Source organism: Lytechinus variegatus, chromosome 6 (genome assembly GCF_018143015.1).
Source record: "Lytechinus variegatus isolate NC3 chromosome 6, Lvar_3.0, whole genome shotgun sequence".
Lineage (NCBI taxonomy): Eukaryota > Metazoa > Echinodermata > Echinoidea > Temnopleuroida > Toxopneustidae > Lytechinus > Lytechinus variegatus.
This window is the reverse complement of record NC_054745.1, coordinates 30,373,026-30,390,758: the sequence shown is the minus strand read 5'-3', so window position 1 is coordinate 30,390,758 and position 17,733 is coordinate 30,373,026. Positions and strand designations below refer to the sequence as shown.

The 17,733-nt window shown below is 36.5% G+C and overlaps 1 protein-coding gene across 1 annotated transcript in view; it reads left to right on the top strand.

Moving 5' to 3' along the window:
* LOC121417702 overlaps positions 1–17,733 on the top strand; it is a 92,477-nt gene that overhangs the window by 66,117 nt on the left and 8,627 nt on the right. The window contains exons 47-59 of the mRNA XM_041611436.1: positions 190–343; positions 1,227–1,390; positions 1,860–1,922; positions 4,122–4,224; positions 4,477–4,656; positions 6,081–6,217; positions 8,164–8,304; positions 8,755–8,829; positions 9,906–10,055; positions 10,917–11,138; positions 13,052–13,211; positions 14,703–14,886; positions 15,927–16,012. Coding sequence (XP_041467370.1) covers positions 190–343; positions 1,227–1,390; positions 1,860–1,922; positions 4,122–4,224; positions 4,477–4,656; positions 6,081–6,217; positions 8,164–8,304; positions 8,755–8,829; positions 9,906–10,055; positions 10,917–11,138; positions 13,052–13,211; positions 14,703–14,886; positions 15,927–16,012 — 1,819 coding nt within the window. The remainder of the gene's footprint in view (positions 1–189; positions 344–1,226; positions 1,391–1,859; positions 1,923–4,121; positions 4,225–4,476; positions 4,657–6,080; positions 6,218–8,163; positions 8,305–8,754; positions 8,830–9,905; positions 10,056–10,916; positions 11,139–13,051; positions 13,212–14,702; positions 14,887–15,926; positions 16,013–17,733) is intronic.

The following is a 17,733-nucleotide window of genomic DNA, read 5'->3' as shown; positions in this document are numbered from 1 at the left end:
CGGGTAATAATTGTGGAGGTCTAACAGGGTTATTGTATGTCCCCTCTTTTATTCCTAAGGCAACCCCACCCTGCTCTTGGGGGACCTTGATTTAAGCTTTGCCTACCATGTTCTATTTATTAATTTCTTTCACAGCTGTATATGTAGCAAAGAATATATTATTGATTAATTTACATCTATCTCCTCCAGACTTTTACAGGGAACTCCGACCAGAACACAGTGAAAAGGAATATCTTTGATGAAGTCTACGCTCGTTATATCAGAATTTATCCTCAGTCGTGGAATGATGAGATTGCTCTCAGACTAGAGCTGCTTGGGTGTACTCCGGAAAGAAGGTTTAGACGTAAGTATAAGTGGGAGAGCCGTGGTGAGTGTTTCTGACTCTCGCCTTGCAAACAGAGGGTCGTGTGTTCAAATCCTACCGCGGTCTACTGCCCTTTGGCAAGGCGTTAGTCCACACTTTGTCACTCTCGACTCAGGTGCTAAATGGGTACCCAGTAGGATGCGAAAGATATTGTATGTTTGATATTGCCAGCGCCATAATGAGGCTGCGATGAATGCAAGGAATGCTCCCCAGGGAGTTGAAATCGTGCACTTTTCGTGCGGGATTGAAATGAATCCAATGACCGGGATGATAATGTGCTGTAACACGCTTTTTCTGGGAAAAGCGCTTTATAAAAATTGGCTATTGTGATGGTGAGATGAGAGTTATAGTACAGTTTTTTATGGCAAAATTATCAAATTCTGTGAGATAATCATGCCAAAATCAATCTGTTTAGCTAACTTAGTCAATTCAGGGGTGCTGAATCCAAAAAACTTTGGTACCATTTTTTCTGACCATGTCTTCATCCGCCATTTTGAATTTGAAAAATGGCCCCATAGAATATTGAATTCTAGCTATATATGTCCGGTTGTGAGCATGATGGAAGGTTCAACTTTAGGGGACATGACTCGATTGTGATGTCTTACATTCACATTCACCGTTAGTTTAAATGGCGGATCATTTTGACCAGCAGCCATTTGAAATTCAAAATGGCCGCCATCACATATACATTTTGATTTACATATCTCATTACAAGCATCTAAACTGATTAAAACTGGTGAGTGAAACAACATAATTCCATCCATTCTCCGTATAAAAATTGTCCCTAATAGTTGATCGTTTGGATTGAAAGCCATATTTTCATTTGGTAATTATTATTCATTATCATATTTTATTCTTGCAGATTTATCGCAGTGCGAGCGATGTGAGACAACCAATTACTGTATAGGAGACGGTCTCCAGCGTCCTTGCGGTCGATGTGACCCTCCCTCTGATGATTGCGATCGATCTCCCACTGAACACTCCTTCGGTCATGCTTCAGAGTGCACTACATGTCCAATCGGATGGGTAAGATCTCACATAGAATTGTGATAAATCCAATCGATGGTAACTATGGAAATTCATCAGTGTCATTTTTAATATAAATGCAAGAGCCTTTTTGGAAACAGGAGAACACAGATTTTTCAGAAATATGATTCTAAATTCTGGCATCACTTGCTTTACGTAGTTAAGATTAATTGGATCAATTAAAAAATCATTCAGATCTTTTTTAGTAAAGATTATGACTCTTGATTATCCTTTGGTCTTACTAAGTATGATTTTCATAGTTTTCTTGATAAGTTTTCCACGAACTCTCATGAGAAATAATGTGGGGAAAAACACCATAACTGCATTCTGAATTTCAAAGATGAAGCATGTGATAAATAATTGATTAGCCAATAGAATGTCAGCAAATATTTTTACTCATGTATGTTTTGAAATAAACAGAAGGCAGTTACATTTACGAGCAGAAATAATTTTTTGTTTATTTTGACAGCTCTGTGAGGATGGTTATGCAACTCATTGCCCAACGTATACATATGCAACCTGCAATACAACGGTAAGTAAATTTAATTTAACAGTGATGACATATGGGCAAAAATTAGTTGTTAAATTTCATGTCCACCCCCTGAGAAATGTTGATTTGAATCAATATTGAATAAACAAATGTACCTAATGCTGAAAATTTCTTCAAAATCGGATGTGAAATAATATTGTGATGTCTTACATTCACTTACACCTTTAGATGAAATGGTGGATCATTTTGACTAGCAGTCATTTGAAATTCAAATCACCTCCATCACGTAACTCATTTTGATTTTTTCATTACAAGCATCTAAATTAATTAAAACTGGTAAGTGAAAACATCTTAATTCCAGCTATTCTTCATATAAAAACGGTAATTGAATTTTATTCAAAAGTGATGACATATGGGCATAAATTAGTTTGTTTGTTAAAGGTCAAGTCCATCCCCTGAAAAATGTTGATTTGAATCAATAGAGAAAAGACAAACGAACCTAATGCTGAAAAGTTCTTCAAAATCGAAATGTAAAATAAGAAAGTTACGACATTTCAAAGTTTCACTTAATTAAAAAAAAAAAGAGTTAAATGCACATTGTGGTCGTATGCCAATGAGGAGAGTAATGACACCATCCACTTACTGTATCTTTTGTATGTCATTACATGAAATATGACATATTTTAATTTTCTCTGCATTGTCCTGTGAAATTCCCTAGACTTAGTTACCTTAATTACATTTTTGTGACGAAATTGGGATTATGTTATAAGTTTTTAACTTTTTAAATGATCACCCACAATTACATGTACTGTTTCTCTTCTTGTCTGATTTAAGTATTGTTCATATTTTTGTTTGTTTGATGTATTCTATATTTCCCTTATGCATATATATATATATATATATATATATATATATATATATATATATATATATATATATATATATATATATATATATATATTCTAATGTAATTTGTAATACCATCTTTACACTGTTTTTATTTTTGTCTCACCTGCATAGCAGAGTGAGACTATAGGCGCTGCTTTTCCGACGGCGGCGGCGGCGTCAACATCAAATCTTAACCTGAGGTTAAGTTTTTGAAATGACATCATAACTTAGAAAGTATATAGACCTAGTTCATGAAACTTGGCCATAAGGTTAATCAAGTATTACTGAACATCCTATCAGAGTTTCATGTCACATGACCAAGGTCAAAGGTCATTTAGGGTCAATGAACTTAGACCATGTTGGAGGAATCAACATCAAAATCTTAACCTGAGGTTAAGTTTTTGAAATGTCATCATAACTGAGAAAATATATGGACCTAGTTCATGAAACTTGGACATAAGGTTAATCAAGTATCACTGAACATCCTGCATGAGTTTCACGTCACATGACCAAGGTCAAAGGTCATTTAGGGTCAATGAACTTTGGCCGAATTGGGGGTATCTGTTTAATTCCCATCATAACTTTGAGAGTTTATGGATCTGATTCATGAAACTTGGACATAATAGTAATCAAGCATCACTGAACATTTTGTGCAAGTTTCAGGTCTCATGATTAAGGTCAAAGGTCATTTAGGGTCAATGAACTTTGGCCGAATCAGGGGTATCTGTTGAATTACCATCATAACTTTGAAAGTTTATGGATCTGATTCATGAAACTTGGACATTAGAGTAATCAAGTATCACTGAACATCCTGTGCGCATTTCAGGTCACATGACCAAGGTCAAAGGTCAATGAACTTTGGCCGAATTGGGTGTATCTGTTGAATTACCATCATAAATTTGAAAGTTTATGGATCTGATTCATGAAACTTGTACATAAGAGTAATCAAGTATCACTGAACATCCTGTACGAGTTTCAGGTCACATGATCAAGGTCAAAGGTCATGTAAGGTCAATGAACTTTGGCCATGTTGGGGTTTTTTGTTGAATAACCATCATCATATCTCTGTAAGTTTATTGTTCTAATTCATAAAAAGTGGACATAAGAGTAACCATGTATCACTGAACATCTAGTGCGAGTTAGAGTAGTTTTCAAAGTCAGCACTGCTGCTATATTGAACCACGTGATGCAGGTGAGATGGCCAGACGCATTCCACTTGTTCTACTAATGAACTGGAAATAAATGAATCAATCAATTAATAAAAAAAGTCAAAATTTTTATTCCTGAACATTGTTATTGAGGAGTTAGAAATAATGCTTCTATTTGTGTGTTTTCTCCCCTGACTTTGTCTAGTATTGCCCCAGTGAATGTACGACCTGTGAGTCTGGATCAGCATGCTTCGATGGGATTAAGTTAATATGTGGAACTGGAACATTCTCATTGGGTTATGATACAGGTGAATATAACTATGCATATATGCCTGCAGAGGAGAAATAGAAAAATTGTCAGAGAGAGCGAGAGAGACAAGATAATATGATAGAGAGAAAAAATAAAGAGAGAGGGAAAATCAGGTGCATTAAAGAATAAATATTGCATTAGATTTTTTAGTGAAAATGTAAAGATGTTTAAAGGGTGAACGAATTGACTGCTGCTGGTTTCGTATTGCTTTGAAATTAATTAATGTATGATTAATTTGTGTAATATGCAGAGTTCTGCAAAGCGTGTGCCCCGGGTTCTTACAACGACCAGACCGAGCAGTCTGAATGCACGTGCTGTGATAGCGGGTTCAGTAGCACGGAGGGAAAGACGGAGTGCGCCCCCTGTCAGATTAGCGAATACTCGGAAGGAAGCTGCGACCTCTGTAAGACGTGTCTGTCGGAGACTGACTGTGAGTATAGTCCTCAGAACTTGAATCAGTGTTTCAAGTCTCAATAATGATTCTGGTGTCATTGAATAATGATGATTGATATTATAGATAAATTGATGGATGGATGGGTTGATGGATGGATGGTTTGGTAGGAAGGTAGGTAGTTAGATAGATAGATAGATAGATAGACAGACAGACAGACAGACAGACAGACAGACAGACAGACAGACAGACAGATAGATAGATAGATAGATAGATAGATAGATAAATTGATAGATAGATAGATACATAGATAAAATGCTTAATGAAAAAATTGTTACAGCAAAAGGCTGTATTGTGATCATTTTTATAAACATGCAATTTACATATAAACTTTTTGTATAAAATATCTTAGCATTTTCAAAATGACACACAAACCAAATACATAAATTATATGATCTTTGAAAATAAAGATAAAACTGATAACAGTAATAATAGTATTGAAAATGATATTAGTAATTATGATAATAATGACAATATAGTTATGAATTGTGATTGATGTAAATAATAATTATTGTAAAAAAGTTTTTAAATATCTTATTTATACCCATAAACCCTGAAATATTGTAAGGAATATGCCTTATGAGTTCCATGACATTTAAAGGACAATCTCTGTTTATAAGCAAACATGAAACCTTGCCCCCAAAAGTAAATAAATTCAAATCCTAATCTTTACATTACTTTGAACCAAAAACTCCATAATAATCCCAACTTAAACCATGTGCCCTCTGAGATATTTAGGCGAGGGAAGCACTTCATCAACATTTCCGTCAGAAAAGTTGTCAGGTCTGACAACTTTTCCTTGGATTATGATTGGCTGGGAGGCACTGTTACCTTAATGACTGTCAGATAAAACCGTACTTGTCGGATGAAAACCTCTGAAAAGTACTCTCATGAAATGTTCCCCAGGGGCAAATGTTGTCGAAGTATAACTATATTGTTTCACTGCCTTTTGACCCACCCGAATTGTCTTTTACCACTTTATGTCTCTCTTTTACAGTTATTATTATGTTACGATTCTTGGATCCCAGTCTTTGGAAGTCATTGGCTCATGCTGCGCCCCCCCATATTCTGATATCCATCTTAATAATTATACTTGCTTATATAGCGCTTAATACTTACTTTGTCAGAAGTCTCTAAGCACTCTACGGTATATGCAGCATAATTACCCTGGCTTTAGCAGTGCAGCTGTTACGCGCGCTGCGTTTCAAGGAATAAATTCCTGCCAGGTACCTATTTACCTCACCTGGGTTGAGTGCAGCATGCATCGTGTTTATATCCTTTTTGTACCTTTACTCCTATAAAGTGTAATTTGATTCTTCCTATTTGACTTGTATGTTGTTTGTTTTAAAGAAAATTTGAAATAAATTAAAACGGAATGATTGATATTCTCTTTTTGGATCTAGGTCCATGCTTTACCAGTACAGGACCGTGCACTGAGGGTGTGGTGTGTGTGAATACCGGCGGAGACGGGACATACCGGTGTCTTGATTGCCCCAAGGGGTATACCGGTACTGGTGATAATTGTGTGGATATAAATGAGGTAAGATAAGGGGGTGGCTAGGGAAGGCGGGGCGTAGTTAAAGAAAGAAGGAAGGTGCGATGTATACAGATCTCTGCAGAGATGGGACAAACAGTACCGTTTTGGCGTATTTACTACGTTTTTGTAGCCAAAACAAGACAGCATTTGTTTTTTTTTAGAAAATCGTGTTTTATTGAAAAAAAAAAATCTCTATATGAAGAGCTCAATTGCAAAATGGGTTAGGTCCATTTTTCATAAAATTTCAATTTTTTGTCTTAATGTATAGACTTTTATGAGCTCTGTAAGATGATACCAAAGAAAAGTTAAAATTCCCATTGAAAAGTGGTCTTAAATGGCAAAGAAAAATCACTTTTTTTCAAAAGGGGTTAGGACAATTTCAGTTTAGTTGCAAAAGGGGTTAGGTCCACACAGAATTTTTTTTGGAAAAGAATATTTACAAAAATATGAAGACAGGTGGATTTCTTTTTTACCCAATTTTATGTTCTCATGGTAGGGTATCACGAAAATTTAGTTTTGCATAAGAATATTGCAATATGGGAGAATAACAAAAATGATCTCCTTGGAGTGGACCTAACCCCTTTTGCAAACAAACTATTCTGAAGAGCTCATTTGTCAAAAAGGGTTAGGTCCATTGTTCATAAATTTTTATTGTGTTCTGTCTCAAAACCTTTTTTTTTTTTTAGTCGTTCTGATGAAAACAACAAAAATTTAAAATTCACATGAAAACGTGAATAAAAGTGATAAAGACAAATCACCTTTTTAATCAAAATAGATTGGATTCATTTCAGTTTAGTTGCAAAAGGGGTTAGGTCCACAAAGATAATTTTGAAATGAATATATAGGAAAAAAATGAAGACAGGTAGATTTCTTTTATATCCAATTTTATGTTCACATGATAGGGTAGTACAGCATGACAATTTAGTTTCTCGTAAGAGTATTGCAGTAAGTGAGAATAAAAAACATGTTTTTTCTTAGAATGGTAAAAAGTGGACCTAATCCCTTTTGCAACTAAACTCTTCATATGTCTCTACTTCATAAAACTTACACAAATATGGTTATTAGATCAATGTAATTTCAGGTAACTTGTTTCTTTTCATCTGCAAGAGCAGTGCGCATTTTAACTTGCATGCAGCTTGAGCCCCGCGATGAGCATGTGCTCCACGCATTTTATTATGAAATACACTTTTGGGGGGAAAAATACATTTTTTTTATCACAGAATACAATTTTTCATTCCCAGAGGTAATTGACAGGTCTGGACAAACTGCTGTCTTTATTTCCCTGAGGGATTTACTGTCACCAGTGAAAATGTTTGGTTGGAAAGGGAGAGAAGGGGTATGCCATGGAAGGATAGGAATGGGGTAGTTAGATAGTATGGTCAGAAAGGGAAGAAACCAGTGTTCTTAGGAATCGATGGAAGGTGTATAACATGTATAAATGCCAAAAGAGATGGGATATACAGATAAAGAGAAAAAAGTAAATTTAGTGGAGAGGAGAAGATGTTGACAAACAGGGGTAGAGGGCAAGGACAGCATTTTGAGAAATGGGGAAAAAGTAGTTGAAGGTAAGTAGAAATCATTTTGGCATCAGGGTATCGTCAGGTATATCCATTTATTTACGTCAATGGTAATTAGATTTGCATCTGCCTTCATGAAATGCTTGTCAACTTTATTAGCTTGCGCTGGAGAATTATTAGTACACATATTCTTGCCCAGTAGCACCATCTCCTGGTGACACATATGCAGTTCCTACCAATGGTCCTAGGCACAAGGTGGGCACCATTTCTATTCTTATTGAGTTGCCGCAGAGCTGATCATGTTGCCACTCAAGGTGGCAGGGACTCGTGCAGATGCATCCTTTTATCTTGTAAATAAAAAAAAAATCAAGTAAGATTTTTATGATATTCATGGTCAAGAATTGTTTATAATATTTCTCATCCCTTTCCCAGTGTGAAGAAGCAAATCCATGTTTTAACACCAGCGCCTGCGTGAACTTTGAACCCGGATTTGAATGCGGAGCCTGCCCTCTAGGCTACGAGGGAGATACGCCTCATGGTATCGGACTAGCCTATGCTAATGCCAATCCACAGGTACAGTATTTCCAGTGGGTATTTCAAGATGGTCTTGTACTTTGTTTTTTATGAAGAATGACTGCATGACTATTCATACATTTTTGAATTAGAATTCATTACATGTTAATGCACTTAGAAAAAATAATTACGATGAAAGTAATATTACCCTGAACTTAGCTAGTTAGAAAGTTTGAAGTGTATTAGAACTTTGTATGCTTCTGTACATGAATATAAATTATATGAAAAATGTAGAAAATGCTCACATATAATAAGCCTCATGTGCATCCAAAACAAATTGAAAATAAATATGCTGTACAAACACCTCAAAGCCAAAATGAAAATAACTATATGAAGCAAATTGATTAAGTCATACCTTAAATGTGGTGCCTTCATGATTTTTTTCCAGGAGTTTGTTAGTATTAAATCGTCCTGATATGATAAGATAATTTTTTTTTCTTGATTCTGTAGGTGTGTTCTGACATCAATGAATGTGAAGTAGACAATGGTGGCTGTGACCCTGATGTGGAATGCATTAATACCGTGGCAAGTTATTCTTTATAACCTTATATCCTGGTTGGTGTTTCATAAAGCTGTACGTAAAGTTACGAAAGACTTTGCGCACAACTGGAACATGTTCTAAGGTCATAATTCAATTACATGGGGATATCACATAGCACAAGAAAGGATCACCATTCGTGTGTAAAGTCATTCGTATCTTACGAACAGCTTTATGAAACACCCACCTGGTCCACGTCTTACAAAGAGTTACGTAACTCTATGGAAATCCATCAGTGTCATAATTTTTTTCCACAGGAAATGTGCAAAATGTCCCTTGTTAATAAAGGGGAACACACCAAACTGTCAAAAAATCAATGAGTTTATAGATATATACATTGATATCTAGAAACATTTTTGAGCAAACATGCATTTTATGTTGACTTTGCTGGCTTTCCATAGTTGCAATTGATCGGATCAATCATAACTCTTTGTAAGATGGACCCCTGGTTCCCTGTGTATGCAGAGAACAATACTGTCCCTGCCTGGTAATTTGTATATATTTTACTTCCTGTGCCAACCAGGACATTGCATCTCAATCTACTTTGTATCTCACGGAAAATGTGCTTTAGAAATATAAACAGTTCTATTAAATTGATTAAGAATCCCTCTTTCTGATTGGTTTTATCCAAATATGACTTATTACACCATTCTGTGGCCCTTTTCTTGCCTATTGTTTTACATGTACATCGCTGATCTCTTTTTAAAAGCCTTAGTTTTTTTTAAAGCTTTTGGATAAATCACTGCCAATTGTAGGTGCCTATTCAAAATAAAATCTGCATGTTTCTTTTTTTTACATGTACATATTAAACCTGTTCCGAAGCATGGAGTGGGCTGAAAACCAGAGCAATAATGTTGTATTTATTTATTGTGCTTTGAGACTTCTGATGAAGTAAGTGTGAGCAAGTGAAATGACTATTATTTTACAGTTACTATTATCATTATTATTATTTTTATTATGATTGTTATCATCATCCCTCAAAGATATTTAACCTTGCAGAGCAGTTTCACTGGCTTCCATAACCAATGTTTTAGCTGATGTTGTGTCCTGACTATCTTTACAGGGAAGCTTCTCCTGTGGTACGTGCCCACCTGGTTACCTTGGTAACACTATAGTCGGTTGTACCCCAGGCGACTACTGCGCACTGAATCTTGATAATTGCCATGACAATGCAACATGCACATCAACAGGAGCAGGAACATTCACTTGCGAGGTAAACAGTAGAACATGGCAATGCTTTCTTGAGGGAAGATTGGATCGTATTCCAAACTTTAAAGGCAAAATATCAAAATTACCTCCCCATGGAACTTGCTTTAAAAGGACAAGTCCAACCCAACAAAAACTTGATTTGAATAAAAAGAGAAAATTTCAACAAGCAAAACACTAAAAATTTCATCAAAATCGGATGTAAAATAAGAAAGTTATGACATTTTAAAGTTTCGCTTCATTTCCCAAAACAGTTATATTTACATCTCTGTCGGTATGCAAATGAGGAACTGATGACATCACTCACTATTTCTTTTGTATTTTATTATATGAAATAGGAAATATTTCTATTTTCTCATCATTGTCATGTGAAATGAAGTTTTATTCCTCCCCGAACACGTGGAATTCCATTATTCTAACATTCTGTGCTTTAGGCAAGGAGGTCCTAATTGTCAAATTTGTAAAAATTGAAATATTGTATAATTCAAACAATAAAAAACAAAAGAAATAGAGAGCGAAACTTTGAAATTTCGTAACTTTCCTATTTTACCTCCGATTTTGATGAAATTTTCAGCATTGTGCTTGTCTGAATTTTCTCTTTTGATTCAAATCAACATTTTTCTGAGGTGGACTTGACCTTTAACAACTGCCCATTTCATGGTGATAAGGACGGCATGATAATGATAGCCATTTATAATAATGAGGTTAGCATGCTCGATGGGTGGGAGGGGTGTAACATGTTTGTTTAATCTGATCTGAACGGAGTATCTAGAGAACTGACAATTAGGTCTGTAAAAGGGGTTATCAAAGCGGGACACCACCGTGTCCCCCCCTCGGACTTATTAATGGCATTGATTTTTCATTTCAGTGCAATGATGGCTACGCTGGCAACGGGGAATTCTGCGGCTTGGATATTGACATGGATGGCCGACCGGTAGCATCCCTGGAATGCAACGATGGCTCTAGCAATGAATGCAAAGCAGACAACTGCGAGTTCGCGGCAAACAGCGGGCAAGAGGACGCCGACGATGATCAGATCGGAGACGAATGCGATCGAGATGATGATAATGATAGCATCTATGATGACCAGGTGAATATTGTCAGTATGCTCCCAGAGGAGGGGGTTCATTATTTGTTCCAGTTGAAAAAAGTGGTCACTATTATATAAAAATGATAATTATGATAATAATAATAGGCATTTATATAGCGCCATCTATCTAGAAATATTTCAATTCCGAGGCGCATTGTTTATTATTATTATTACCACGGCTTTAGCTCGAGCTGCCTTTCAGCGCTCAGTGCATTCAAGGAATTAATCCTGCCGGGTACCCTATTCACCTCACCTGGGTTGAGAGCAGCACAATGTGGATAAATTTCTCGCTGAAGGAAAATACGCCATGGCTGGGATTCAAACCCACGACCCTCTGTTTTTGGACCACAATGCTATGATGATAACTGTATGTGTATGACTTTGATGGTTTTTCTGTCTTGCCACATGCAACTAATTGAAACTGATAGTGAGGAGCATACAGGTTATTCCCTTGGACTGATGAACAGGCATAGTCTTACATGTACAAGCATCATTCAATAAAAGTAAAGTATAACAATAATTCTGATTTACCCAGGGTAAGGATTCCAGCTTTCATGTAAACAGTTTTCCCAGCGTGCCTTGCTAAATATGAAATTATTGTAATGGTGGTGATTTGTTTTCCTGACTGCGAAGAAAGCGTGAATGCTTGTAAGCAAGCAATCAGAGGACCAATGGCTCAAGGTCCTCTCCAAGGGACCTGGTAGTAAGGATTTAAATGCATTACCAAAGGGCACTAGGGTACCAAGTGGGAATCGAACCGGGTCCCCGGAATCCGAAACTCCTGCTCTACCGAATAAGCTATCGCTCCTTCTTTCTTCATTCTAAAATGTTGAGTGCCTAACCAGAAGACAGAAGGTCCAATTTAAAGAGTCTTTGGTGTGACTCGGCTGAGGGTTGAACCAACGACTTCCTATTCATGTGGTGGGCGCTTTACCGCTGAGCCTAATGTCCAGTCGATATTCCCTGTCATGGTTGGCATTTAGGAAGATATATTACATCATGGTTATTACAGCTGGTGACAAGTAAACATTCAAATATGTGATATTGTGCAGCACTGTTAATCATTTCTATCATTCAATGTGTTTCTATAGGAACCTTTCTAATCAGCTTGAATAAGCATGAATTTTTGTCACCCAACAAAGTATGCTGTGTTCACACAGAGGCAAAATTAAAGGGATTTTCTTGCGTTATCTCGAAAGAGCCAGATTGACCTCAAAGTTGGATTATCTGTATAAACTCAAAGTTTTTGGTCATAATTTACAGTCATTTTCAGGAGTCTCTTTATAAACACAAGTTTGTGATGATGATTTTCAGGAGCCTCTGTATAAGCATAAGTTTGTGATGATGATGATGAGTGTCATTTTATAAGGCGTCTGTATGAACACAATGTTTATAATGATGATGCTTGTCATTTCAGGAGTCTTTGTATGAAGACACAGTTTGTGATGACGATTTATTGTCATTTCAGGAGTCTGTATGAATGCAATGTTTATGATGATGATGAATGCCATTTCAGGAGTCTTTGTATGAAGACACAGTTTGTGATGACGATTTATTGTCATTTCAGGAGTCTGTATGAATGCAATGTTTATGATGATGATGAATGCCATTTCAGGAGTCTTTGTATGAAGACACAGTTTGTGATGACGATTTATTGTCATTTCAGGAGTCTGTATGAATGCAATGTTTATGATGATGATGAATGCCATTTCAGGAGTCTTTGTATGAAGACACAGTTTGTGATGACGATTTATTGTCATTTCAGGAGTCTGTATGAACACAATGTTTATGATGATGATGAATGCCATTTCAGGAGTCTTTGTGTGAACACAGCTTGTGATTATTACTCACAATCATTTTTCAGGAGCCTCTGTACAAACACAATGTTTGCAACAATGATTTGTCATTTTCAGGATAATTGCCAGTACGTAGCCAATCGAGATCAAGCCGATGCGGATGGAGATGGTTATGGTGATGCCTGTGATGTCTGCCCTTCGACCTTTGACCCAGACCAGTTTGATACCGATGGTGACGGGGATGGAGATGAGTGTGATGATGATGACGATGGAGATGGTAAGAGCAATAGTTGTATCCTCATGATAGTACACAGTGTAGTGAACTTTCATACCAGATAGTCCACAGTGCAATGCACTTTCCAGGATTGTAAGCTACACAGTGTGATCTGCTTATACATGTCTAAAGGATATTAACTGTGCAGTGTATGTTGGACCCCTGTATATTCTACCTGGGAATTTCAGTGGTGATCATGTTTCAGGATAGTGACTTAAGATGTCTATTTATATCTATATTTGTTGTTGTTTATGATATATATGTGTATAAAATATTGTATCCAAAGGAACTGTTGCTGCGCTAGCACCATGAGCGTCTCTGGACGGTGTGTGCGCTCAATAAGACATCGCTATTATTATTGTACAACGCCTACTTAGCTTGTTGTACGCGATCAAATGGGAGGCTGAATGTCACACATTCGTACCGTTGCACACAAGACGTACCATCCTAAATGTACCGTCCAAAATGTACCATTGCACGGCTTTAGGAGGTGACGTCACAATGCGATTTCATTGAATAAGGTGACAATGCGCGTACAGCCCGCTGGCTAAATGCGCAATGCTGTCCAAGATCATGCGCGCTTGTGGGCCCGGCTTGTGGGATTTTGCTTTTCGCTTTCGATATTTTTGCTCCCTTTTCATAGATTACTGCAGGGAAAAACTCTTGTTTTTTCATATTTTCGCTAGAAATTACCGAGGCGTTGTACAACACAAATAGCGAATATTCTTATTTGTGCAATGGTGCGAGATTTCGCATTCGGTGAAAGAAAGTTGCTCTATTCAACGAGGCGTTAGCCGAGTTGAATAGAGCGTTTCTTTCTTTCACCGAATGCGAAATCTCGCACCATTGCACTCATGCCTATTCGCTATTTGTATATTATTTTTTAGTTCAAGAACAACTCCTTGGCTGAAAGTTTTTTATAGTAATTTGACTTGTAGGTTTCTTACCTATCTTTCCTCTGATTTTCTATTCTCTCTCCAATTACTCTTGTTAAGCAGGTAGAGAATGCATGTTGGATTTATGTCAGGGTCCCTTCTTACAAAGAGAAGCGATTGATCCAATCAATCGGTACTATGGAAATCCATCCGTGTCATAATTTTTCATAGGAAATTTGCAAAATTTCCTTTGTAAACAAAGGAAAACATACCAAATTGTCAAGAAATCAATGAATTTATGGATATACATTCATATCTTTAATATATTTTTTTGAACAAACATGCATTTAATATGTTGACTTTGCTGGCTTTCCATAGTTGCGATTGATTGGATCGATCGCGACTCTTTGTAAGACTGGCCCCTGGGATGACAAGCTAAATTTCCCATTATCTATTTATCATTTGGTAGCACAGACCAGATGGAATATGATGGCGTGTAGATAGGAGAGAGATGTTTGAAACAAGTGACCTATGACCCTATGTGATTATAGAGGAGGTGGTAAATGATCGATACAATAGATCTAATCCCATTGATCATTCTTTGACCTTTGACCTCCAGGAATCAATGACATCTCTGACAACTGCCCCCTGTTCAACAGCACAGACCAGACCGATTCGGATAGCGATGGGATAGGTGATGTGTGTGACAACTGTCCTGACAACTCGAACTCGGCACAGACCGACACCGATCAAAACGGCTATGGCGATACTTGCGATGATTATGATGGGACCAATATAGATCGGCAAGATTCTTTTTCAAATTCTTGAAAAATACTCAATACATTTATAGAACTGCTTCAGATGGGTAGATGATGTCCTGGGGCCCGTAACACAAAGCTTTGCAATCATTGTAGAACATTTTTTTACGATTTATTGCATTGACTACAATGTACATTTTATCATAAAAATCAGGCATATCTTTATGTTACAGTACCCTGGGATGTTCCGTTTTTGTTCTCATTCTCTCCTTTTCTCTATCTCACCATCTCACCTGTCCCTCTCACACCTATATTTTCTCTATCTTCTCTGATTTTTCTTCCATTCATCTCCACCTTCTCCTCCCCCATTCCCTATATTAGACATGTATTCCTGTATATCTCTATGTCTCTTCCTCTCTCCTTTATTCTCTCTGTCTCTTTGGTTCTCACCTCTATCTATCTAAGGAGGGTCCAATATGAACGACTTGTGACCCTTTTTTTACTTAAGAAATAAACCAATGTCAATTGAAATCAAGTGTGTATCACATACCACAAGACCGAGTGAGCGTTTCATGAAAGGACTTGTCAAACGGTTTATCAGACAAGTCCCATTTTATCTGACAGTTACCATAGGAACAGTACCTATCAGCCAATCAACATCAGGAAAGATGTCAAATCAGACAACTTGTCGGACAAAAATGTTGATGAAACGCTACCCGGATCATTACTTGTTTGTAGAGTCGCTCGTAACTTGTGAACAGCTTTATTTTCTTTCTTTATATTCTTTTTTCTCCACCTTCTTTTACCCCCATTCTCTCTATAGGGCTTATATCCCTAAATGTATTTCTTTTTCTCTTTCCCATAAGATAAGACAAACAGATGAAATCATTTTGAATTGGATTGTATCGCACTTAGAAGCATAGTAAAGTACTATATTATTGTACATGTACATGTATGTATCAGTATTGTTTTGTTAAATAGCTGTTAAATAACTAAAAAAACATTAATCAATTGGTAGGTAAGTCTGAAGATATGGAAGTTTGAATATACATGTATTCTCATACTATGTAATTTTTATCTTACAGTGATGGTGATGGTATCATTGATATTGCTGATAATTGCTTGGTTATACCAAATGCTGATCAAACAGACACGGATAGTGATGGAGTTGGTGAGTCATGTTTGATGATTTGTATTTTTGAAGATTTGAAGATGATGTTAATTGAGTTTTTAAATTTTTATTGTGTTACTGTGATCATCATCACCTTTATAGACCTGTACATGTATACCTGAAAGGAAGAAAAAAAAAAATCTATCAAATACTGCTTGAAGATAGTTATGTTAAGATAATAATGTGTGCCATACTTAAAGAAGAAGTCCACCCCAACAAAAAGTGGATTTGAATAAAAAGTGAAAAATCCAACAAGCAAAACACTGAAAATCTCATCAAAATCAGATGTAAGATAAGAAAGGTATGAGATTTTTAAGTTTCGCTTAATTTCATAAAATGGTTATAAGCACATCCCAGTCAGTGTGCAAATGAGGGAACTGATGACATCATCACTCACTCACTATTTCTTTTGTATTTTATTTTATGAAATATGAAATATTCTTATTTTCTCCTCATTGTCCTGTGAAACAAAATTTTGATTTTGCCCTGAACATGTGGAATTTCCACTGTTTGGCCTTTTATGGTTCAGTCAAGTTGGTCTTTATTGTCAAATCTGTAAAAATTAAAATATTGAATAATTCAAAAAACAAAAGAAAGTGAGTGAGGGACATCATCGATTTCCTCATTTGTATGTGACTAAATTGTGCATATAACTATTTTGTGAAATATAACCGAAACTTTATAATGTCATAACTTTCTTATTTTACATCTTGAATTTGATGAAATTTTCAGTGTTGTGCTTGTTTGATTTTTCTATATTGATTCAATCAACATTTTTCTGAAGTGGACTTGACCTTTAAGCTAACAGTCGAGTGTTGTAAATTAGGTTTTTATGCACTAGTTAGTTCAGCCTGCTGGAGGCGGTCAAATTTTTCAGCTCATCTAAGATCCTCATGGCTCGACACCCTTAGGTCTACTATTGAATTGGTTGTAGTAATGATAAATATACTGATTAAATTGATAAATTAATAAAGAAACAGCAATGCTTTGATAGGAATGGATCTTGCTGATGAATATATATGACATATTACACATCCCACCGCTGCCACTATTAAAACAATGTTATAATATTGAGAGTGCCCTCTTATGCAGGTGTCACAAATCTTCATTAGATATGAAAATAGAATATAAAGTAGTCATTGCCTGTTGAATATGATTTTTCCCTTTAAACATTTCTACAAAGGAAATTATAGACTCATCAGTGAGGCATTTCATCAACATTTGTCAGATAAAAGGGCTGTTTCATAAATCTCCTTGAAAGTTACGAATGACTTGCGCACGATTGGCAACCCTTTCTTGAACTAAAAGATGTATCCTTATAAGTAGCTGACTTAAGACTTAAGACCTGAGATCATGTTCCAGTCGTGCCTAAATTTGTCCAATGATTCACAAACAGCTTCATGAAACGCCACCACCCTGAAACCTTTCCTTGGTTTTTAGTGGCTGACTATTTCTACAGAAACTTTGATAATTAACTTGTCAGTGCTAATAACTTTCGTGGAGGAGCCGTGGTGTAGTGGTTCTGACTCTCGCCTTGTAAACAGAGGGTCGTGTGTTCGAATCCCACCGCGGTCTGGCGTCCTTTGGCAAGGCGTTAATCCACACTTTGCCACTCTCGACCCAGGTGCTAAATGGGTACCCGGTAGGATGTGAAAGTCATTGTAGCTTGTCCAGTATTGTGTGCGCCTCACAGGCGACTGACTGGAATACTCCCCAGGGAG